The sequence below is a fragment of the Saccopteryx bilineata genome, chromosome 3 (genome assembly GCF_036850765.1).
Source record: "Saccopteryx bilineata isolate mSacBil1 chromosome 3, mSacBil1_pri_phased_curated, whole genome shotgun sequence".
Classification (NCBI taxonomy): Eukaryota; Metazoa; Chordata; class Mammalia; order Chiroptera; family Emballonuridae; genus Saccopteryx; species Saccopteryx bilineata.
In genome coordinates, this window is record NC_089492.1 from 121,362,517 (window position 1) to 121,388,180 (window position 25,664).

General features: G+C 45.1%; 2 protein-coding genes across 2 annotated transcripts in view; one reads left to right on the forward strand and one right to left on the reverse strand.

Annotated features, from left to right (window-relative positions):
* The window catches only part of SLC1A4 (solute carrier family 1 member 4), a 40,066-nt gene extending 19,369 nt beyond the window's left edge, over nt 1–20,697 (forward strand). Inside the window, exons 3-8 of the mRNA XM_066267247.1 lie at nt 5,179–5,241; nt 6,599–6,765; nt 13,020–13,253; nt 14,456–14,650; nt 14,946–15,080; nt 17,712–20,697. Of these exons, the coding sequence (XP_066123344.1) occupies nt 5,179–5,241; nt 6,599–6,765; nt 13,020–13,253; nt 14,456–14,650; nt 14,946–15,080; nt 17,712–17,946 (1,029 nt within the window). The 3' untranslated portion in view covers nt 17,947–20,697. The remainder of the gene's footprint in view (nt 1–5,178; nt 5,242–6,598; nt 6,766–13,019; nt 13,254–14,455; nt 14,651–14,945; nt 15,081–17,711) is intronic.
* Nucleotides 1–25,664, reverse strand: part of PELI1 (pellino E3 ubiquitin protein ligase 1) — a 1,042,993-nt gene that overhangs the window by 978,010 nt on the left and 39,319 nt on the right. The gene's annotated exons all lie outside the window — the stretch shown is intronic.

Here is a 25,664-nt window from a genome sequence, read left to right on the forward strand (position 1 = left end):
GCTCTGGTTGCAACAGAGCGACGCCCTAGATGGGCAGAGCATCGCCCCCTGGTGGGCATGCCAGGTGGATCCCGGTCAGGTGCATGCGGGAGTCTATCTGACTGCCTCCCCGTTTCCAGCTTCAGAAAAATACAAAAAAATTTAATAAAAAATAAATAAACTTAAACTATATAGGTAGGTACATTCCTTATCGAGGTAGTGCCCACACGTGGTATTTTGTGGAAGTACCACATTCAAGGGGCCAAAGAGCCACATGTGGCTCGCAAGCCACGGTTTGCCAATCACTGACCTAGGTGAAATGGACAAATTCCTTGAAACATATAATCTTTCAAAAATCAATCTGGAAGAATCAAAAAACCTAAACAGACTGATTACAACAAATGAGATTGAAACAGTTATCAAAAAACTCCCAACAAACAAAAGTCCTGGGCCAGATGGCTTCACCGGCGAGTTCTACCAAATATTCAAGGAAGAACTAACTCCTATCCTTCTCGAGCTATTTCAAAAAATTCCAAAGGAGTGAAGACTTCCAAGCTCCTTTTATGAGGCAAGCATAATCTTCATTCCAAAACCAGGCAATGACTACAAAGAAAGAAAACTGTATGCGCCAATATCCCTGATGAATTTAGCAAACTAGATTCAGCAATACATGAAAAAAATCATACATCATGATCAAGTGGAATTTATTCTGGGGAGACAAGGCTGGTGCAATATTCACAAATCAATTGGCCCTGGCCGGTTGGCTCAGTGGTGGAGCATCGGCCTGGCGTGCAGAAGTCCCGGGTTCAATTCCCGGCCAGGGCACAGAGGAGAAGCGCCCATCTGCTTCTCCATCCCAAACAAAATGTGATTCATCACAAACAAAATGAAGGAGAATCACATGATAATATCAATAGATGCAAAAACATTTGATAAAATCCAGTGCCCATTTATGATCAAAACTCTCAGCAAAATTGGAATACAGGGAACATACCTCAGCATGATAAAGACCATCTATGACAAACCCACAGTCAACATCATACGCAATGGGCAAAAATTAAAGCAATCTCCTTAAGATCAGAAACAAGACAGGGGTGCCCCCTTTCACCACTCTTATTCAACATAGCAATTGGCCATAGCAATCAGACAAAAAGAAGAAATAAAAGGCATCCAAATTGGAAAAGAAGTAAAACTATCATTATTTACTGATGATATGATACTGTACATAGAAAACTCTAAAGTCTCAGTGAAAAAACTACTGGACGTGATAAAAGGATTCAGCAAGGTGGCAGGATATAAAATTAATACTCAGAAATCAGAGGCATTTTTATACACCGGAAATGAACTGTCAGAAAGAGAAATTAAGAAAACAATTCACTTCACTATTGCAGCAAAAAAAATAAAGTACCTAGGAGTAAATTTAACCAAGGAGATTAAGACTTATACTTGGAAAATTATAAAACATTGATAAAAGAAATCAAGGAAGATGCAAGCAATTGGAAGCATGTACTGTGCTCATGGATAGGAAGAGTAAACATCATTAAAATGTCTATATTACCCAAAGCAATTTATAAATTTAATACAGTTTCTATTAAAATACCAATGGCATACTTCAAAAATATAGAACAAATATTCCAAATATATATATGGAACCAAAAAAGAACATGAATAGCCTCAGCAATCTTGAAAAAGAAGAATAAAGTGGGTGGTATCACACTTGCTGATATCAAGTTATGCTAGAAGGCCATTTTACTCAAAACAACTTGGTACTGGCATAAGAACAGGCACATAGTTCAATGGAACAGAACAGAAAACCCAGAAATAAACCCACACCTTTATGGACAATTGATATTTGACAAAGGAGGTAAGAGCATATAATGGATCAAAGACAGTCTCTTTAATAAATGGTGTTGGGAAAATTGGACAGCTACCTGCAAAAAAATGAAACTAGACCACCAACTTACACCATTCACAAAAATAAACTCAAATGGATAAAAGACTTAAATGTAAGTCGTGAAACCATAATCATCTTGGAAGAAAACATAGGCAGTAAGCTCTTTGACATCTCTCGCAGCAATATATTTGCTGATTTATCTCCACAAGCAAATGAAATAAAGGACAGGCTGAACAAATGGGACTATATCAAACTAAAAAGCTTTTGCGCAGCTAAAAACAATATGAACAAAATAAAAAGACAAACCACACAATGGGAGAACATATTTGACAATACGTCTGATAAGGGGATAATAATAAAAATTTATAAAGAACTTGTTAAACTCAACACCAGGAAGACAAACAATCCAATCAAAAACTGGGCAAAAGGAAAGAATAGACACTTCTCCAAAGAGGACATACAGATGGCCAATAGGCAGATGAAAAAATACTCAACATCACTAATCATTAGAGAAATGCAAATTAAAACCACAATAAGATACCACCTCACACCAGTCAGAATGGTGCTCATTAACAAAACAACACATTATAAGTGCTGGAGAGGGTGTGGAGAAAAGGGAACCCTCCTGCACTGCTGGTGGGAATGCAGACTGGTGCAGCCACTGTGGAAAACAGTATGGAGATTCCTTAAAAAATTAAAAATGGAACTGCCTTTTGGCCCTGGCCCATTGGCTCAGTGGTAGAGCGTTGGCCTGGCGTGCAGAAGTCCCAGGTTCGATTCCCGGCCAGGGCACACAGGAGAAGCGCCCATCTGCTTCTCCACCCCTCCCCCTCTCCTTCCTCTCTGTCTCTCTCTTCCCCTCCCGCAGCGAGGCTCCATTGGAGCAAAGATGGCCCGGGCGCTGGGGATGGCTCCTTGGCCTCTGCCCCAGGCGCTAGAGTGGCTCTGGTGGAGATAGAGCAACGCCCCGGAGGGGCAGAGCATCGCCCCCTGGTGGGCGTGCCGGGTGGATCCCGGTCGAGCGCATGTGGGAGTCTGTCTGACTGTCTCTCCCCATTTCCAGCTTCAGAAAAATACAAAAAAAAAAAAAAGGAACTGCCTTTTGACCCAACTATCCCACTTTTAGGAATATATCCTAACAATACCAAATCACTGATCCAAAAGAAGAAATGCATCCCTATGTTTATTGCAGCATTGTTCATAATAGCCAAGATCTGGAAACAGCGCAAGTGTCCGTCAATGGACGAGTGGATTAAAAAGCAGTGGTACACCACTTGGCTCAGTGGTAGAGCGTCGGCCTGGTGTGCAGAAGTCCCAGGTTAGATTCCTGGCCAGGGCACACAGGAGAAGCGCCCATCTGCTTCTCCACCCCTCCCCCTCTCCTTTCTCTCTGTCTCTCTCTTCCCCTCCCGTAGCCAAGGCTCCATTGGAGCAAAGATGGCCCTGGCGCTGGGGATGGCTCCTTGGCCACTGCCCCAGGCGCTAGAGTGGCTCTGGTCAAAACAGAGCGACGCCCCAGAGGGGCAGAGCATCGCCCCCTGGTGGGCAGAGCGTCGCCCCCTGGTGCGCATGCCGGGTGGATCCAGGTCGGGTGCATGCGGGAGTCTGTCTGACTGTCTCTCCCTGTTTCCAGCTTCAGAAAAATACAAAAAAAAAAAATACAAAAAAAAAAGCAGTGGTACATATACACAGTAGAATACTACACGGCCATGAAAAAGAAGGTATTTTACCGTTTGCAACAGCATGGATGGACCTGGAAACTATTATGCTAAGTGAACTAAGCCAGGCAGAGAAAGAAAAATATTATGTGACCTCACTCATTTGAGAAATCTAATGAACAGTGTGAACTGTGGAACGGAATAGAGGCAGAGGCGGGATCAAAGGGACCAGAGGGAAAGTGGTTAGAGAGAAAGGGAATGAGAGGATGAGGTCAGAGAAGGGAAAGAGATTAGTGAAATTATATATACATAATACAACATTATAGAGAGCAGGACAGCAAATCCTGGAGGGAAGGAGGGAAGCCGGTGGTGGAAGGGGGCGCAGGGGTGTTGAGGGGAATACAGGGGTGGGGGGATGTATTCAGTGGAACACTCTAATCTATGTAAACACAATAAATTAAAATCAATAAAAATTTAATAAAAAAGATCACTGGCTTGAGCAAGGGGTCACTGGCTCGGCTGGAGCCCATGGTCAAAGCACATATGAGAGGCAATCAATGAACAACTAAAGTGACACAACTATGAGTTGATGTTTCTCATTTCCCTTCCTGTCTGTCTGTTGATATCTCTCTCTCTCTCTCTCTCTCTCTCTCTCTCTCTTTCTCTCTGTCTCTCTCTCACACACACACACACACACGAAAGAAAGGAAGGAAGGGACGAAGGGAAAGAGAAAGAGGGAAAGGAAGGAAAAAAAGAAATAAAGAGGGAGGAAGGGAGGGAGGGAGGAAGGAAGGAAGGAAGGAGGGAGGAAAGGAAAAAGAAATAAAGAAAAAAGAAAAGAAGGAAAGAGAAAAAGGAGGGAAAGAGGAAGGGAGGGAGGGAAGGAAAGAAAGGAAAAGGGAAGGAAGGAAGGGAGGAAGGAAGGAAGGAAAGAAAGAAAGAAAAGAAAGAAAAGAAAGAAAGGAGAAAAGGAAAGAGAAAAGAGGGAAAGAGGGAGGAAGGGAGGGGAGGAAAGAAAGGAAGGGAGGGAGGAAGGAAGGAAGGGAAGGAGGGAAAGGGGAGGGAGGGAGGGAGGAAGGAAAAGGGGAGGGAGGAAGGAAGGAAGGAAGGAAGGGAAGAAGGAAGAAAAAGAAAAAAGAAAAGAAGGAAAGAGAAAAAGGAGGGAAAGAGGGAGGAAGGGAGGGAGGGAGGGAGGGAAGGAAGGAAGGAAGGAAGGAAGGAAGGAAGGAAGGAAGGAAGGAAGGAAGGAAAAGGGAAGGGAGGGAGGGAGGGAGGGAGGGAGGGAGGGAGGGAGGGAGGGGAACTTGGGCAATACGGAATTCATACCAAGGTTCTCCAAATAATATGAATTGTTTAAAATATCAAACTATTAACCTGAAACTGGGCAGACCTACAAACCATTGTCCAAGGGACATAAGAAAATTCTCCCTGTCTCCTTGGGTCCCTAAATAACCCAGAGGCCTTTTGGAGTTAAGTTACTTTTGTACAGTTCTCAGAGTCCCTTGTCATGCCAACCATTTAAGGAATGCCCCCAACACTCAGAGTGAATAATTACAGAATAGCAAGAAGCCCAGCAGTCCTCTCAGTACCTATGGGTCCATCTTCCCCTGTGAACTAACAGTGGGTTTTTCTTTCTCTTGCTTACAGTATGCAACTGAATATAGAGAGGCGAGGTACAACACGAGCACAGGAAACATAACCACTGAAAAGGTAAAGCTCTTTGTAAGATCACTTGTGATGAATACTTATAAAGCAAACAGTGCTTCTTAATTGAAGGAGCATACACGATGCATCTTTTTCTCAGCAGGGCTGAAAACTTTGGGGTTTGGTTGGACTGTTGGAAGCACACAGGTTGAGTTTGCTTCTTTGGTTATTTACCAACATGGCCAAAGGCCAGTATCTGTAGCTTTAGAATCTTTAGTGGGTCTGTTTTATCGAATTGGAACTAACGTCCCCTTTCTTCAAAAATATAACACCCCTTCTGCTATTCTAAAATCTAATTCATAGGTGATTTAACCTCCTCCTACACATAGAACTTGTCTTAGGGGCTTAACTTACTCAAGCGGTTATTCATTCACATATATATTTTTTTTGAGTACCTATTGTTTGCCAGACACTGAGCTAGGTCACGATAGAGCAGGAAGGGACAAGTGACCTCAAGGATTATTCAGTCCAGCCATAGAGCTGTCATGGGAGGAAGGCGGTACTTTGTCCCTTTCCCACCCCCACACATATACCTCCCCAGGGCTGAGGAGCTCCGAGTGCTGCCAGCCTTTCTTTGATTGAAGGAAAAGTTCCATTAAAAAAAAAGTTGAAAGCGACTAATTTAGTTCAATTCACTTCATCTTGTAGATGAAGAACTTGAAGCTCAGAGAAGCTATTTAATATCAAAGCTGGGACTAGAACTATGGTAAAAATGCTCTTTCTGTTTTTACCGTTCTGACCTGTGCTTCCTATTCAGAATTTCATAATGTGTTTTGATGGAATAAAATGCCTGTCATATATGCTTGCAGTAGTGAGATTTAGCATTAGTGGAAAAAAATAAAGAGTAAGTTTTATCTCTACATTTAAAGCCAGTGATTTAGGAATGAATATCCTGAAAATATCCACAACAATCCTGGAAAATCTTTTTCAGAAATTTGTCAGCTAGCAACAGCCTAGCAACAAAGAATTTGTTGACATATAGGAGGTGAATTTATAATTCTTGACTCTTGATCTGAAGAAACTTTTCACCAACCAGCTCATCTTTTAAAAGCAAGCCTTTAAGTGATAGTCCAACCTCTACTTCAATATATCCAGTAACAGGGAGCTCACTGCTTTCTGCTTCAACCTATTGCCAGTTTTGAACAGCTTTCAGAGTTAACCAGTAGGTGAAATTTTTTGTTAACTTTCTGTATCCTTAGACTCCATCTCCCTTGATTTTCCCACACCTTAATTGATGAAATCACTTAAGATTAAAGAAAATATGAACCTTTTCTCATTTTGAGCATACTGTTTCTGTCTAGTGGAGACACACAGCAAATGCATCTTTATTCTCAATCATCTGTTGTAACCTTGGATCCCGCAGATCCCCATTGGCACCGAGATCGAAGGAATGAATATTTTAGGATTGGTCCTTTTTGCCCTGATGTTAGGCGTGGCCCTGAAAAAACTAGGCCATGAAGGAGAAGAGCTCATTCGCTTCTTCAATGCCTTCAACGAGGCGACGATGGTGCTGGTGTCATGGATTATGTGGTGAGTATTGTCCCCTGGCTGCCTGCTCTCCCTCTTATTTCTCCTGCCACCCAGAAAAGAGTCCAGCTCTGCTGTTCTAGGTCACCCCTTGGTCACTACCTGGCCCAGGACTCTGGATGTGGTTGATGCACCACCAGTCAGTCCTGGTAACAGGGTGTGATGGAGGTGGAGGTGGTTTCCCCTCTTGTCCAGGACCTCAAGGAATCAGGCATGTACTATAGGCACCAGTCACTTCCTCAGCACCCACAGTGACCCCTCTGGTTCTATCCTCAGTGATCTAGTTACGGATTTTCACTATCTTCTCATATATGATGCCCATAACATCTTGTGGAGCAATGAATTCTCAAGTTTGCTATCTGCTGTATAAAATAAGGCTAATTTATCTTAAAACTATAGACTTCAACCTTCAAAGGGGCCCCTTACTATTGTATTTCACAGCTTGGAGGACAGCTCCATCTTCACCCTGCACATATATAAACTTGAATGGTCCTTTTTTATTTTACATAAATGTTTCTATATGTAATATCAATGATAGTAATAGTTTAATTTTAAAAATTAGATTAATTTTTGGGTAAAAGGTAAAATTTGACCTGATCCCTCAAAGTTACCTCCCAGAAATCATACCAGTCAGCCTGGGACATTGAGGACCCAAGTCCCCAAGTCACTGGCTTGAGCACAGGCTCAACTAGCTTGAGCACAGGTTTGAGCACAGGATTATAGACTTGACCCCATGGTTGCTGGCTTGAGCCCTAAGGTTGCTGGCTTGAAGCCCACAGTCACTGGCTTGAGCCCAAGGTCACTGGCTTGGCTAGAGCCCTTGGTCAAGGCACATAAAAGAAAGCATCAATGAACAACTAAGGAGCCTGACCAGAGGGTGGTGCAGTGGATAGAGTGTTGGACTGGGATGCAGAGGACCCAGGTTCGAGACCCCGAGGTCACCAGCTTGAGCACAGGCTCATCTGGTTTGAGCAAAAAAAAAAAAAGCTCAACAGCTTGGACCCAAGGTCGCTGGTTCCAGCAAGGGGTTACTCAGTCTGCTGAAGGCCCACAGTCAAGGCACATATGAGAAAGCAATCAATGAACAACTAAGGTGTCACAACAAAAAACTGATGACTGATGCTTCTCATCTCTCTCTGTTCCTGTCTGTCTGTCCCTATCTATCCCTCTCTCTCTCACCCTTCCTGTCTGCCTATCCCTGTCTGTCCCCCTCTTTCCCTTTATCTCTCTTGGTAAAAAAAAAAAAAAAAAAAGAAGAAAAGAGAGAGAGAAAAAGAAATTATACCAGTTCCAATAGCATCCCCTTATCAGCTTCCTCATGCTGTTTTTTCAAGCCAAATTTCTGTCGGTTTTAGCATCTACCCATTCATTATTGAGAAACTAGTTTATCCTCTCATGCACAAAGCATTTTCCTAATCATCAACCCTAGCTATCGAAGAACTTGTCTCTCTCAGAGGGCACTGGGGTGGCACCAGCACTGATTTTAGGAGAGAAGCCTGGAACTGGCAGGAAAGTATGAAATTGAGTGGGAGTCCAAAGCCCCCACTGGTGGTGGTGATTTTGCTCAACCAAATTTTCTTCCTCAGCCAAACATTCCAGAGCCGGACTCTTACTGTTGCAAATGTAAAATTTCACTCCTGTAACCATTGTTCTGGGGAGAGAAGTAGATACTGAAAGGAGAAGGTGTTTTCATCATAGGTCCAGCTCCTTTCCTGGCTTATTTTTTTGGTTTAAAATCCTCCCATAGTTTGGATTAAAAGAAACTGCAAGAAAGTGATATTCCTGTATTAAGACATTTGTTTTCAATATGGAAACCATTCTATAGTCATTCCTTCAATTTGATGTACTAGATATGTGAGCAGGTATTTGGTAAGGCAGCCCCTGGGTCCAGCTGCAGTGGGAGACATATTGCCCAGAAAGTGTATATCACACAGATTTGGGGTTTAAAATGCCTTGCCTTGTTAAAGGATCTCAGCCAGGTATGGGACAGATCTTCAGCGGTAGCTCTTTCAGTTTTCTTTTTTTCACTAATTACCTACTCCAATATCAAAGCACCTGCCTCGCCTGCACTAGTCACAGAAATAACTTCTTAGTGGATTAGTACAGTGTCAGCAAGCTGCCGGCCATACGGTCTCTCTCACAACTACCCAACTCTGCCATTATAGGACAGAAGCAATCAGACAATTTATATTCAGTTGAGTGTGGTTCCAACAAAACTCATAGTAAATCATCCACCAAACTACCCAGGGAGGAAAGAGAAAAAAAGGAGCCTTCTAAAAGTATTAGAAAATATAGGGTAGGGAAAGTCTTCCTAAACAAAATGCAAAAAGTGAGAGCCACAGAGCTGCTAAATTTAACTACGTACATCAAAATATAAAATGTCTGGGCCCTGGCCAGTTGGCTCAGTGGTAGAGCGTCGGCCTGGCGTGCAGGAGTCCCAGGTTCGATTCCTGGCCAGGACGCACAGGAGAGGTGCCCATCTGCTTCGCCACCCCTCCCCTTCTCCTTCCTCTCTGTCTCTCTCTTCCCCTCCTGCAGCCGAGGTTCCATTGGAGCAAAGATGGCCTGGGCGCTGAGGATGGCTCTGTGGCCTCTGCCTCAGGCGCTGGAATGGCTCTGGTTGCAACAGAGGGGCAGAGTATCGCCCCTTGGTGGGCATGCTGGGTGGATCCCGGTCGGGCACATGCGGGAGTCTGTCTGACTGCCTCCCCGTTTCCAGTTTCAGAAAAATGCAAAAATAAAATAAAATAAAATAAAATGTTTGCATGCAAAGATCCCCTGAACATAGTTACAAGACACTTGATGGAAAAAAGTGATGTGTATTTGCATATAGTATGTATGAATAAATACACATATACATGATCTCAAAATGTTAGTGTCCAAAGGGCTAGTACCATTTCACAAACTGCTTTTCTGTCTGCAATGAGATGTATAAGGAAATTGAGAGTAAGTATTTAGAAACTTTTCATAGCAGTTTCATATACTGTAACATCCAAGCACATGATCATTTTTCTAATACTTTATTTTTATTATGTGTGTGTTTTTTTAGCTTTTTTATTTATTGATTTTTAGAGAAAGGATAGAAAGAAAGGGGGCGGGGGTGGGAAAAGCAGGAAGCATCAACTCATAGTGGTTACTTCTCCTATGTGCCTTGAACCAGGCAAGCCTAGGGTTTCGACTGCTGACCTCAGCATTCTAGGTCAGTGCTCTACCACAGGACAGGCTTTTATTGTCTTTTATAAGAATATTGGTCCATAACCAACGGAATAAAAATTAACTAGTCTATCACCAAAGATAGTTTGAGAAACACTAAATAGAGTTTTGATTACTGAAAAAGAAAAAAGACTGAATAAACTATTAGAAAAATGGGAAAAAGTGTATGAGCAGGCAGTTTGTGGACAGGGATACCTAAATGACCAACAAACATTAGAAATCAGAGACAGAAGTTTGGTTATATCAGGCATTGGTAAGGGTGAGGGAAGTTTCTCAAATGACATTTAGGGCTGGATCGTTCTTTCTGTGGGGCCTATCTTGTGCACACTCTGGCCTCTAATTTGCTAAATGCCAGTAACACTCCCTTCCCAAAGTTGTGATAACCAAAACTGTCTCCAGACATTGCCACATATCATCCTGGGGCAGAATCGTGCCTGGATGGGAACTAATGGTGCAGGGAAAGGATTATTCTCCTTGACAGCTAGTGGGAATGTGAATTGGAACAACCACTTTGGCGAGCCACTTGTTGGTATCTGCTAAAATTTCAAATACACATACCTCCTAACTCAGCACTTGCACTTTTCAGTGTACCTACCTAGAGCACACGGGCCTGCAGGGCACAAAGAGGCCTGTCTGCAGCATTGTTTTTAATGATGAAAATCTGGAGCAATTTAAAAGGCCATCTGCAGGGCAACAGCAAAATAATCTGTAGTATTTTGGTTCTGAGAATAATATTTTAAAATAATGAAGTAAAGGTAGGAACATCCAAATGTCCATTGACGAATGATTAACAAAATCGTGTGTGTGTTATTATTCTGGTGGTGTAGTGGTTAAAGCATTGACCTGGAATGCTGAGGTCGCCAGTTCAAAACCCCAGGCTTGCCTGGTCAAGGCACATACAAGAAGCAACCACTATGAGTTGATGCCTCCCGTTTATCCACCCATGTTTCTTTCTCTATCCTCTCTCTAAAATCAATAAATAAAATATTTTTTAAAAAAAGAAGGGATGAAATTCTGGCACATGCTACAACACGGATGAACCTTAAAGACAGGCTAAGTGAAATAAGCCAAACACAAAAGGACAAATACTGCATGATTCCATTTATAAGAGGCACCTGCAATAGTCAAATTCATAGAGATGAAAAATAGAGCAGTGGTTACTAGGACAGGGGGTTTGCTTGATGAATATATAGTTTTGGTTTGGAGTGATGAAAAAGTTCTGAATGTACTATACTTAATGGGCTAAACAATATGAATGTACTATACTTAATGGGCCCTAGCCAGTTGGCTCAGTGGTAAAGCATCGCCTGGCATTGTGGATGTCCTGGTTCAATTCACAGTCAGAGCACACAGAGAAGCGACCATTTGTTTCTCCACTGCTCTCCCTTCTCTCTCTCTCTTTCCCTCTTCTCCCACAGCCATAGCTCAATTGATTTGAGCACATTGGCCCTGGGCACTGAGGATGGTTCCATGGAGCCTCCCCCTCAGGTGCTAAAAATAGTTCAGTTGCAAGCATGGCCCCAGATGGGCAGAGCATTGGCCCCAGATGGGGCATACAGGAGTCTGTTCCTCTATCTCCCCTCCTCTCACTTGGAAAAGAAGACAAAAAAACAACAACAACAAAGAATGTACTTAATGCCACTAAACTGTACTCTTGAAATTATTAAAATGGTACATTACATGTTGTATTTATTTCACCACAGTTAAAAAACACATGCTGATGTAGATGTCTATGTATGGATATGAAAAGATCTTCAAAATTCACAATATGAAGTTAAAAATAGACATACAGATTTAAACACATACCTATATGTCTAAATGCATAGAAAGTAGAAGTGGTCATCTAAGGGGGGTCTGGCTTGAGGGTAGTGCCTAAAGAGGATTTTGGCCTAATCTATAATGTTTTAGTTTTTTGAAAGGAAAATATATTCATGTGTTACTATTGAATTTAAAATTTATAATACTGTTCAGAACATCTCTGGAAAAAAAACTCAGGAAACCAGTGACATTGGATTTCTCCAGAGAAGGTCACTGGTTGGTGCTTGGGGGACAGAGGTGGGAGACTTTACACTGCTCACCCTGTGTACCCTTTGAAGTTTGAACTGCACTGCTCACAGAAATTAGGGGATCAGGGAACGAGCAGATACTCCAGTACCTTCAACCTTTGGTATAGTGCATTTTCATCAATGAAATAAAAGTTGGTTTTGCATCTCATTTGCATAGTTGAACAACTTTCTTTGATTTGTCGTTTGCTTTTCTCATGTTCTTGTTTAATAAAAAAAAATCAAATGCTTCTTTTTTTTATCACTTCATATTCATTTAGAAATATCCCCTAATGTTTGTGAGCAGTGTATGTGACCTTATTGTCTATATAATTAAAATTTACCAAACATGTCAATGGTTATAAAATTCTTCTTCAATTTATATTAAATTTAAAACAACTGACTTTTGTTCTTTGTAGCTCCCCTAATTTACTACTTCCCTTCCTTCTCATCCTGCCATTTAAAGAATCTTCACATTGCAAGGGTGTTCTCAGAGGGTCATTGTTAATGCCTTTTCCCACGGAATCAGGTTTTCCAAATCACAAAGAATTGAAACTTCACAAAAGTCCCAGCTTTGTCTCAATTCTGCAAAACAGGTGTTAGAAACAGTCTTTTGTGTTTCTAAGTTCTCAGAACAAGCCTGAGCAACACAGAAAGTCAAACTTCATTCCCAAAGGCTGTGATCTTGATAAGTTCCTTGCCCTTCCACTTGGGAACCCATGTGGTTGGTAGTATTCATTTGTTAAGAACATAGTATGTCCAAGGGGAAACAAGTCTGGGTTCTGTTCCTGACTCCATTACCCATGGTGATGTATCATGTTAATTTTACTCAGTTTCACAGCCTATAAAATGGGTCTATCCCTTTCTGTTCCTCAGGATCATCCTGGGGGAAATGAAGACCACCTAATTAAAAGTCCCTGTGTTCTGTCAGGAAGGGCCTGCATCTCCTAGGCCCTTCATCACATCACTCTTACTAACAAGTGCCCTGTGCTCATGCCCTAGGTATGTACCTGTGGGCATCATGTTCCTGGTTGGAAGCAAGATTGTGGAAATGAAGGACATCATTCGGCTGGTGACCAGCCTTGGGAAATATATCTTTACATCTATATTGGGCCATTTTATTCATGGAGGAATTGTTCTGCCACTTATTTATTTTGTTTTCACACGGAAAAACCCATTCCGGTTCCTCCTGGGACTCCTCACCCCATTTGCGACAGCATTTGCCACCTGCTCCAGGTGAGTGGGTTTTGGGTGCCCTTGACAGCTCTGAGCCGTGTAAATATGAAACCAGGTGAGCCCAATGGTAGATGCACAACTGTCATCTTCACATAGTTGAGTTCTTTGAAAGCTCTAAATTGGTCTTATCTTCTTTTTTGTATTACCAGCCCCATAGCTCTTATGAAAATAGATTTCTAGGATTGCCAGAATAAGGAATTGCCTTATTTCTTCTTCTGGCTCCATGGTGATCAACCTGATCATTATTTAGCCCACAGGAACTGTGATTTCTCATTCTAATTAGTAAGGCCTTTGCCTGAGTAAAAAAAAAAAAAAAAAGCGGCCACTTAACTCAAAATGCATTGTAGGGAAATTTCTAGAATGATACCTGTCCAATTCTCCCTCTGGATGCATGAATTAGAAAATAAGACCAAGACATCATGGTGAGGGGTGTGTGTTCAGTTCTCTAGGATTATCTAATTTAGCACAAAATATGCAGCTTGTTATTTCTGGAAAATTTCCCCCCAAAATGGGCTTTCCAAATACATGAAAGAAAACTTCCAAAGGATGGCAACACATTGTTTCATTCTCATGTCTACTGCGTGTTTCCTCCCATCCTGAAGGACTATCGGTATGAGAGGGTAGTGGTGGTAAAAAGATTTAGGGAGGACAGTTTCTGGCTTAGACAGAAACAAACTCACTTCTCAGCTGCACCAGCTACCCTCTGGGAAGCCTGCAGAGGCAGCTGGAGAGAATGGGTCTTGTTTATCCCGTTATCTATGAACCAAATTTACTCTTTCCAAATTCTCAGTGCCATTTCTGCTTCTTGGCCTAAAAGAACAACACAAAAATCATAGTTTGCCTTCTACTTTTTGGAAGGGAAGAAAATATGAGAAGAGATGCACATGTGGAGGCAATAGTTCTTTGCTCTCTTGAGAACATGTTTTACCACAAGGCGATGTGTGGTTCTCAAGAAATTTGGTACAGGTGTGTGCAAGTAATATAACAGGTAAATCTAGGGAGTCAGATTTTGAATACCTGGGGAGTTGTCAAAACCCCATGTTGTGACACAAACTTTGAAACAATTCTGATTTTTCTTTTATTTCAAAGGGAGAAAGCAGGAAAGTAGGAATGTGCTAATGGTTCTGTTCCAGGGTCTGAGCTGAGTAATGTGTTACTCTTGGAAGGACTCTTCTCACCGTTGGTTGTTTTTCCACTTCTAGCTCAGCAACCCTTCCTTCTATGATGAAGTGCATCGAAGAAAACAATGGTGTAGACAAGAGGATCAGCAGGTTTATTCTCCCCATCGGGGCCACTGTGAACATGGATGGGGCAGCCATCTTCCAGTGTGTGGCCGCGGTGTTCATTGCCCAGCTCAACAATGTAGAACTGAGAGCAGGACAGATTTTCACGATTCTGTGAGTTCATTGTTATTTTCTTCCTTGTTAGGCCTGGGTCAAAACTTTAAAACTTGAGGTATTTCTTTGGATTTCCTTTGAAAAACCTCACAAATACCAATTTTGCCAGGACTCCGGTGTCCTCATTGATGAAATGAGGACAGCATGAATTCGTTACTTGGAAGGGTGGATTCTGTCGGGCAGAATCTTGGGTTATATGGGTTTTGGTTTCTAAGCCATGGTTGCCATGTTCTGCATTTCTCTGTATCCCTTCATGCACTGTGTTAATGGCTGACCCTGCTGTGACATCTCCTAGAGTGACGGCCACGGCATCCAGTGTGGGAGCGGCAGGCGTGCCAGCTGGGGGGGTTCTCACCATCGCCATTATCCTGGAGGCCATCGGGCTGCCCACTCATGATCTCTCTCTGATCCTGGCCGTGGACTGGATTGTGTAAGTAGCAAGTCATAAGGGCATCAAACAAAAGAGTCTGTATTGCGCTCCCTAGGAGTTGGCACTCCACTGGACCTGAGGGATGAGGAGGAACTTCATGTGCTCCCTGCCCTGTGAAGGAGCCCGCAGTCGAGCTGGCAAGACAAAATTTAGAGCTAGGAAATATTAATCTGAGAGTTAGATTCCCATGAATGCCTGTGAAATACCATTACCAAGAACTTGCTTAGAGCATCCAGGAAAGTGTGGGTGTAAGGCCCAGGCTGGGCCCCCAGAGGGGCACAAAAGGTTGTGGAAATTGTTGGCTGCATAGATGTCATAGCCTTTGGTGTGGTGAGCCTTTGAGAATGATAATCCTTGGCCTGAAATGTCCAAAGAGTGATTTCTGTGAGGGGAAACAAAATGAACCCAGCTAATGGGAAGGCCTGGGCTTAGGCTCAGGGGAGGAGGTGTTAGGAAGGGGGTGTGGGCCAGACCGCCATCAGGCCTCCACTAAAGACTCAAAGAGTTTCTGAGTGTTAATTCCTTGAGTTGCACAGGAACTTTTTCAGGTATAAACAATACCTATTTTATAGGGAAGGGTAGCTAAGCCACTAGTTTTAGACGGTGGAGCATATGGATAAGAAAATGAGCCCTAGAACCCAGGGACCTGGGTTCAAATCCTAGCTTTGCCATTTACTAGTTGTGTGATAGGACTGTTCTGTGCTTTCTTTGTCCAATTACCTGTGAAATGGGGATAATACTAGAGCCTACACCAGAGTTGTGATGGAGATTGAGTTCGCAGATGCACAGCGCATGGATTTCCAGGCACATGGGAAATCATTCAGGAAGCATTAGTAAAGAGAGACACTGCTGATCAGGCTAGCAGAGGTGAGCAGGAGAAAATCTAAACACTGAGGCCCAGCACTGGACTTGGCTTCACCCTCTGTGGTTGGGAATAGTGGCTTCCAACCTTCTCTCTTTAATTTTATTTATTTATTTATTTTGTGACAGAGAGAGTCAGAGAGAGGGACAGGCAGGAAGGGAGAGAGATGAGAAGCATCAATTCTTCGTTGCGGCACCTTAGTTGTTCATTGATTGCTTTCTCATATGTGCCTTAACCAGGGGGCTACAGCAGACTAAGTGACCCTTTACTCAAGCCAGCGACCTTGGGCTCAAGCTGGTGAGCTTTTGCTCAAACCAGATAAACCCGCGCTCAAGCTGGCGACCTCAGGGTCTCGAACCTGGGTCCTCCATATCCCAGTCTAACACTCTATCCACTGTGCCACCACCTGGTCAGGCCTCCAACCTTCTCTCTTAAGCCCCGGAAACTTGAAGGGGCTCCTCAGAATCCTTATGGCTCCTCAGAGCAATGAGGGTGAAATGTGCAGCCAAGACCTGCATTGTCCAGAGAACTCATCAGAGGTAACTCAGCCCCTGAGCTGGTGAGTTGGACTGAAACAGAGTGGAGGCTCAGGGGTCAGCAGTCCATCTCCTTGCCCATCCACATGGAGAAAGCAAGCATCTAAGAGGTGCTCAGCCAGGAACAGGGAAATAGGGCACCAGATGAGTTTCCCAGTAGAGACCTGAAGTCACAAGAGCCCTCCACCTCCCTCCGGCCCCTGGTTCCACAGCAGTGCCCTCAAGCAAGTTCACATTTTTTTCCATCTGTTCAAAAATGGGCACAGTAAGGCCCTGGCCGGTTGGCTCAGTGGTAAAGCGTCGGCCTGGCATGCAGGAGTCCCGGGTTCGATTCCCGGCCAGGGCACACAGGAGAAGCGCCCATCTGCTTCTCCACCCCTCCCCCTCTCCTTCCTCTCTGTCTCTCTCTTCCCCTCCCACTGCCAAGGCTTCATTGGAGCAAAGTTTGCCCAGGCACTAGAATGGCTCTGATTGCGGCAGAGCAATGCCCCAACATGGGTAGAGCATCGCCCCCTGGTGGGCATACCGGGTGGATCCTGGTCAGGCGCATGCGGGAGTCTGTCTGACTGCCTCCTGTTTCCAACTTTGGAAAAATACAAAAAAAAATTAAATTAAACTAAATTTTAAAAATGAGCACAGTACATCCTCTGAGCTTACAGGGAGAGAAGATGGTTATTTGCTTAATCTATGGGTAAACAAGCTTCTGGAAAGGACAGTGCTATTTGCCATGAGGTGGTGTTGCCAGCAGCCATGGCGTGCATGTGAAGATTGATGTTCAGCAGAGATGCAATGTTGAAGTGAGTTAGGAGGAAAGCTGGACACAAGAGCAGATCTACACTGTCATCCATCCCAGTTGTGTGTGATTTTAGGTAATGGTGTCTGTTATACCCAACATACCTGCCCAGGAGGTAGACTATAAGAAAACGATCAAAATATTGGTACTGATTCACTCAGTTGGGAAGTGTGGGTGGGTGACTTTTGTTTTCTTCTTTATACTTATCTCTTTTTTCCCAGGTTTTCTACAATGAGAATATATTACTTTCATAAGAGAACAAAATATTTAAAGGAGTCAGTTTAGAGTAAAGCAAGGCCTTGTACCCTTAGCAGCATGCTCTCCGAGACCCGGCAGGCTCCTCGGGGTTGCAGCTTCCCCATGCCTCAGCCTCCTGTGATCCGGCCCCCCCAGCTCCAGGTGGCGTTGGCTGTAACGCCTACTCCTTTTTTCCCCACCAGGGACCGTACCACCACCGTGGTAAATGTGGAGGGGGACGCCCTGGGTGCGGGCATTCTCCACTACCTGAATCAGAAGGCAGTGAAGAAAGGGGAGCAGGAACTGAGCGAGGTGAAAGTGGAAGCCATCCCCAACTGCAAGTCAGAGGAGGAGACGTCACCGCTGGTGACACACCAGAACCCCGCTTGCTCTGCTGCCAGCGCCCCGGAACTAGAATCCAAGGAGTCTGTTCTGTGATGAGGCTGGGCTTCGGGCTTGCCTACCAGCAGCGGTACCTGCCCCGTCGATTCTGCCACTGGACACAAGGCGCCGCCCACCACCCTCATGGACTTTAGCCTCCTGGGCAATGCGTTGGCTCAACCACCAGTTTGAGGATCACTTCTCAGCAGAGGCATCAGGCTTCCCAACCAGAACTGGTTCCTGAGGACTAGGACACTCTGACTTTCAGCTTGATCCCTGTCTAGGTGCAACCAGGCTCTATTTGAAACATTCCCTCGAGCTGCCAGACTCGGGGAAATAACAGGTTTGCAGGGACCTAGTGGTCAAAGCTTGGGAAAATGCAGATGTGCGCTTTATTGCTCCCAGTCACTCTGCATTGGGTACTTTCCAGGCAAACCTAGTGGGGTTAGTCATCTGTCACATTGCCTTGGGTGCCATAGTAATTGGAAAACTTTCCAAATTCTTAGCCTCGGCTGGAATTCACTGAGCTGGGTCTCAAGGTGTTAGAGTTTGTGCTACAACCATGTGTGGCTGGCTTCTGGTTCAAGGGTTGCTGCTGGGCTGGAGGTGCTGTATGTTGTCAAGTTAGAAATACTCCCGACATGGTAGCACTGCTGGGTCCTCTGGTCGGTGGCATTAAGTAAACAAGGTAAAGGCTGAGGTCAAAAAAAGGAGGGTGAATGCAGCCTACAGGGGGACAGGAAGCAACCTAACAGGACAGGACACACACACACACACACACACACACACACACGACAGTTGTCCTCATTCTTATCCCAGGCCTGGAGAAGTTCTTAGCTTCTGTGACCTGGGCTCTGACAACACTGTAGCTTTCCTCCTGTCCATTCTGATTTGGGGAGGTATGTGGCCATCACATTCAAGACCCTGGTTGGTTTATCAATCTATTATTTTAATTCAACTAGACCCTCCCTAAAATGCTACAAAATATTCTGGCAAAAATAAAATAAATAAATAAATAAATACAAGTTAAAAAAATGCAAGCCCACTCACTAACTAGGTGGGCTCCCCTGTTCGCAGGTCCCAGCCCCCCTGGCTTTAGCCGACTTTCCAGACTTGGTTTTCTTTCCTGCTAGTATGTCAGAGTTTAAAATTCTAAGTCCACGTTCCTCCAGGCCCCTCCTGGCTTGGTTGGACGATGTAAGGGGTCTTTATAGAGAAGACCAGTGTAGCCAGTGACAGGGAAGGCCTCAGAGCCACAAGACTGCTGTGTCACTGTGGCCATTGGTGTAGATCTCGGGGTGACCTGCAGCAAGTCCTGAGGCCTCACTTGACCCCGTTTATAAAATGGGACTGATGTCACCTGCCTCTTACCTACCTCAGAGGGGTTTGGTGAGGCAAACTGAGTGAATCTGTGAAGACAACCATTTCACTTCTTGGCTCTCAAGTGCGAACACCCCTCTGCTCCTCTTGTTTTTACCTAAGTGACGCCTTTCTCCACAGAGGCCTCCATCTCCCTGTGGAGACAGCTTTTATGAGCAGGCCTTTGTTCTCTGTGTGCAGTAGCCACTTTTATGCCATTCCTTCTCTTTGTAGTCCCTTGATAGCTTCGAAGGCAGCCTCTTCCTGATGTCCTTCAAGTGTTCACAGATTAGCCACCTCACCTTTTACTGCATTTCATGGTACCCGACGTCGCTGTGACTCCCCCACCCAGGCACCATTTCTGCCACCCCACATCGGGTCATCAAAGCTCCCAAACTCTCACCCTCATTCATTCCTTTGTTTTCCCTGTTGCTACGGTTTTGCTGTCACCCGGACCCTACAGAAGGGAACACGCCATTATGATGTGTGTCCCATTGCAATGAGTATGGGTGGATGGGACAGAAACACTCAAGCTCCTCCATTTTAAAGTCAGAAGGGGGGGGGGGGAGCCATGGGACCCAGAGATGACCCAGCTTCCTCCAAATCTGTAAACCAGCTAAGCCACTCCCATCTCCTGTGAAGCCTGGAGTGGCCAGCAACTGAGCTGAGAGGTTCCTGGAAACCTTGACCCTCTGGCTAGAACTGCTCCTCCGCTTCTGTTTTCAAAGGGAAAGATAATCACAGTGATTTCAAACTGAAAATGAACATTCACTTCTTTTCAGGCTTTAGTATATTTCATCTTTTCCCCCTTCCACATATGTGTGTGTATGCACATATATATATGTGTATATGTATATATATGTGTGTGTGACTGTATGCACATATATATGTGTATATGTATCTATATATATGTGTGTGTGTGTGTGTGTGTGTGTGTGTGTGTGTGTATAGATATATATATAGTTTTGGCTCCAACACAAGCAAGTCTGAGTTTGGATAGAGGTGAACTAACTGCAAGTTGTGTGGCTTTGGTATTCTGATTTTCCTGTTTCTAATGGTGAATTTCACAAAATGTGGAAATCAGAGCTGGGTAGTAAGACCCAGTGACCGCACATTGTCCGTGCTGGGCCTGGACATGCAGTCGGAGAGTGCCGGGGCCTCAAGAAGGTTCTTCCACACACAGTCTGATGGCGACCACGCCCCTCCCCCAGGAGGGAGAAGGTGCGGATTCTCTCCCTGTCCCTCAGGCCACAGGAGGAATCAGACCAGGAGTGACCCAGCTGGGTAAATCCCACTTCCTCATTGCCTGAAGCTGTCTTCCCCCACTATTCCCTTGTAACACAGTCTTAAATACTGTTCAAGTGCTGTTCATCTCTGACTGTTTAGTATATGTGACATTTGCCTTAAACATAGCAGTCTTCAAAAATGAATACAGTATTTCTACTGGGATCTACATGTTCCTTTATTCCTTTCTTTTGTTTTGAAAGGGAATACACTAGTAGAGCTCTTACTAGGAAATGGCCTGTGGGTGATTCAATTGGTTTATTTTTTTCTAGCTTTTAGCCGTCACGACCCCCTGAGGCAGGATAGGCCTGCTCAGGTGGGCAAAGCTACTGTGGGCCCAGCACAGATTTGCCTTGCAGCTGGTGACGTCCAGCTGCTTCTGGGTGCCTCTCATTCAACAAGTGAGCAATTTTGCCACATACCTCCACAAAGTAAGTCTTGTTAGGATAACTAGGTCAACAGGCCTTAACTGAGCATCTACTGTAAGCCAAGAGTCAAGCTCCATAGAATTATTCAGAAAATCCCTGCATCGGGCAAATTGCTCATGCTTCTACCATGGTCACCGCCACACCCAGCCCATTCTTTTATATAATCCCATTGCCAGTGACACCATGTTTCTGCACAATTAGGGAATTTAGGAGCCTCTTATAATATGATAATCCTATAAACCAGGGGTCTGGAACCCTTTAGGCTGAGAGAGCCATGAACACCACATATTTTAAAATGTAATTTCATGAGAGCCATACAACGACCCGTGTACGTTATGCATTATCCAATAAAAATTTGGTGTTGTCCCAGAGGACAGCTGTGATTGGCTCCAGCCACCCGCAACCATGAACATGAGCAGTAGGAAATGAATGGATTGTAATACATGAGAATGTTTTATATTTTTAACATTTTTTTTTTTTTTTGTATTTTTCTGAAGCTGGAAACGGGGAGAGACAGTCAGACAGACTCCCGCATGCGCCCGACCGGGATCCACCCGGCACGCCCACCAGGGGCGATGCTCTGCCCACCAGGGGGCGATGCTCTGCCCCTCCAGGGCGTCGCTCTGCTGCGACCAGAGCCACTCTAGCGCCTGGGGCAGAGGCCAAGGAGCCATCCCCAGCGCCCGGGCCATCTTTGCTCCAATGGAGCCTCGGCTGTGGGAGGGGAAGAGAGAGACAGAGAGGAAGGAGGGAGGGGGTGGAGAAGCAAATGGGCGCTTCTCCTATGTGCCCTGGCCGGGAATCGAACCCGGGTCCCCCCACACGCCAGTCCGACGCTCTACCGCTGAGCCAACCGGCCAGGGCCAACATTTTTTTTATTAAAGATTTGTCTGTGCCCTGGCCGGTTGGCTCAGCGGTAGAGCGTCGGCCTAGCGTGCGGAGGACCCGGGTTCGATTCCCGGCCAGGGCACATAGGAGAAGCGCCCATTTGCTTCTCCACCCCTCCGCCGCGCTTTCCTCTCTGTCTCTCTCTTCCCCTCCCGCAGCCAAGGCTCCATTGGAGCAAAGATGGCCCGGGCGCTGGGCATGGCTCTGTGGCCTCTGCCTCAGGCGCTAGAGTGGCTCTGGTCGCAATATGGCGACGCCCAGGATGGGCAGAGCATCGCCCCCTGGGGGGCAGAGCACCGCCCCTGATGGGCGTGCCGGGTGGATCCCGGTCGGGCGCATGCGGGAGTCTGTCTGACTGTCTCTCCCTGTTTCCAGCTTCAGAAAAATGAAAAAAAAAAAAAAAAAAAAAAAAGATTTGTCTGTAAGCCAGATTCAGCCATCAAAAGAGCCACATCTGGCTTGCAAGCCATAGGTTCCCAACCCCTGCTATAAACTCACACAGAAGCGTCATTTTTATTCCCTGGGGCTTCTGAACAATCAAGTCCCCATCTTCTGGACTTTCCCAGCTCTTCATATTATACAGAAACTGGTTTTAATTTCTGGGCAAGGCCCAGGAATGAGGAGGGAGTTCGCCCAGATCAAGGGCCTGATGGGGCCTGTTACTCATGAAACTTAGTTTCCCACCGTGAAGCGTGGCTGCCCTGATTGTTAGGGAGAGTGTTTGGAGGTTGACACTGTCCTCAGTGGTTCAGTTTTCACATAGCCGTATCAATAGGAGCGATTCTATAAGCTGCCTCTTCCAGGTGTGCAGTTAGGTGATCCATGGGGTCACCTGAGCCTGTTCAGAGAAACTTCCAGTGACATCTGTGAATAGCATAAACCATGCAGTAAGGAGAAGCAAGCACTGTGGGGTCCAGTCCCAGCTTTGCCACTTGCTTGCTTGTGATCCTGGGCACAACAGTCTCTCTGTGCCTCAGTCTCCTCATCTTTAAAATGGGGATAATAATGGTACCAATGGCATAGGCTACTGTGAAGAACAGAGGAGTTACTATATATAAAGTGCTCAGAGGCCCTGGCCGGTTGGCTCAGTGTTAGAGCATCAGCCTGGCATGCAGGAGTCCTGGGTTCGATTCCTGGCCAGGGCACACAGGAGAAGCGCCCATCTGCTTCTCCACCCCTCCCCCTCTCCTTCCTCTCTGTCTCTCTCTTCCCCTCCCGCAGCCAAGGCTCCACTGGAGTGACGTTGGCCCGGGCACTGAGGATGGCTCCATGGCCTCTGCCTCAGGTGCTAGAATGGCTCTGGTCGCAACAGAGCAACGCCCCAGATGGGCAGAGCATCGCCCCCTGGTGGGCGTGCTGGGTGGATCCCAGCCGGGTGCATGCGGGAGTCTGTCTGACTGCCTCCCCGTTTCCAACTTCAGAAAAATACAAAAAAAAAAAAAAAAGTGCTCAGAAAGGTGCCTGGTACATGGAACATGCCCTGCCCTGTCTGCATTGGTTCTCAAATCACACACAGAATGACAGGAAAGTTTCCTAACCAACCTGTGTCCCTCTGCGTTCAGACCCAGCAAGTAGCATGTTCATGTTTGATCCCCTTTCCTCTTAGAGAGATAGAGAGGAAGATTGTATTTCGACTCCTGGGGTCCTCTGCTAATCCGTGCCTATGTAATGTGGGAATGGCCCATTTTCAGCATTTGTTCTAAAAATATTGGGCAACTGCTTAAAAAGGAATCGGACCTTATAAACAATTGTCAGAATGCCCTTGATTGTCCTTATTCACAAAAGAAGCCCTCCACTCAAGCTGTCCTCTCTCCAGCTATATCCTCCCTGGTTGCCATTCAGGATGCAGGCAGCTCACAGATACCCAACCTTCTGGAGAAGAATTTGCTCTCCTGGCCTTAGTTCAACCCCTACTTATCACACTCGGGAGGCAACAGCAGGTAGGGGTACAGGGTCCTGGTCTGCCTCCCAACCTCAGGGCCCTCCCCCTGCAGGCCCCTGGGCTCTCGGTGAGCAAGAGTACATAGTGAAAAGGAAAAAAATCTTAATTCATTTGAGAAAGAAAAAAACAAAACTTCCCCCTCTTCAAGGACAAAGCAATGAGTCCTGACTGGTTGCTTTTCATCTTTTCACAGAGTTGGAACCGAGTATCCTAACATTTATCAAATCAGGGTCTCAAAGCCAAATCTTTTGTTTTAGGAACAATATATCAGTGTTGGGCTGGATTTTAGCTGATTTAGGATTATTTGGAGGAAGACCCAGGACTGAGAGGTTTGGGATTCTGAGGGTGGTTTGTAACAGACGAACCTGCCTCAGGTCTTAGGGTACAGCTGTCCCAGGTTCTGTCTTTAGAGAGGGAGAAAGACGATCATGCATAAAGCTCAGAAGTGTTCCTCCCTTGAAAAGATAGTTTCAGGGGTGTCCTGAGGTCAGTAAATATTCAGCATCTCTTCACTTCTTTTGGATAACTTTACTGAGATGTAATCCACACACCATAAAAGTCACCTTCTAAAATGGATAATTCACAATTCAGTTAAAAAAATTTTAAGTAAATGAATAATAATAAGGGAAAATGTATAATTCAGTGGTTTTTAGTATATTTAGAGTTGTGCAACTACCACCACAGCCTAGTTTCAAAAGAGTTTCATCATCCCAAAAAGAAACCCAGAACCCTGGTAACCACTAATCTACTCTGTCTCTATGGCTTTGCCTAATATGAACACCTTATAGCTGTATCTAGTTGTTTCCTTGTATAGGTACATCCCAGATAAAGAGAATTGATGTTTGAAAAATAATCACAGCCCACCTTCCCACTATACTCATCCTCCCACAAAGAGCTTCTCACACCCAAAGGAGAGCCTATAAGATCACCTTCAGCCTGGCCTGTGGTGGCGCAGTGCATAACGCGCCTGGAACCCTGAGGTTGCCGGTTCAAAACCCTGGGCTCCCACATATGGGAATTGATGCTTCCTGCTCCCCCCCACACACCCTTCTCTCTCTCTCTCTCTCTCTCCCCTCTATAAAAAATGAATAAATAAAATTTTTAAAAAATGATTATCATTACTGACTCAATCATTTTTAGCTTGTTGGTCCAGAGAGAGGAAAAAAAAAAAAGGATTTCTGATCAAAGGGTTAGCCAGAACTTTTAAACCATTTGAAGAGCCTCCTCCCTAAACAGTACATGATGAAGGTCTATGTATCTAGAGCACATGCTAAGTTAAAATGTGGTCTGGATCCAGGCAACTGCTTCTGCTCCCAGCTGCTGCCTGCGCTGTGCACTTCCACGTGAAGCGCCATTCGTGCTGTATTCTCAGTGATGCCCCTGGAGTTGTGCAGTGCACAGCCTTTGCCGTTATACACGGCAGCCCTGAACTCCGGAGGGAAGCTGCAGTTAAAAGACTTGACTCACACTCAAACATGTCTGCCCTATAATTTTTTTTTCTTTTTTAATAGGTGGAGGCTAATGAGTCTCAGAGGCCATAGGTTTGATTTGAGGTCAAGAGGAATCTCCTAAATCAACCTTGCTGCTCTGATTGGTTTTCCTGACGCTAGCATGCCTGTCACAGGGCATCTGGGTTTTTTACTAGGCACTCTGTAGGATCAATGTACCTTTTATCTCTCTAGTTTGCAGAGCAGCCTGGGCTGGGTAGTTGGATGGCTCACAGGCCCTCCTCACCTCCAACGAAGCCCATCTAAGAAAATCAATCTCATGACAAAAAGGCAACCTCAGGGTCTGTGACTGGTGGTTCACTACATCTAGTCCTTCCAGAAACACAAGAGCAACAATGGTCATGACTGAAAGAGGCCAGACACCAA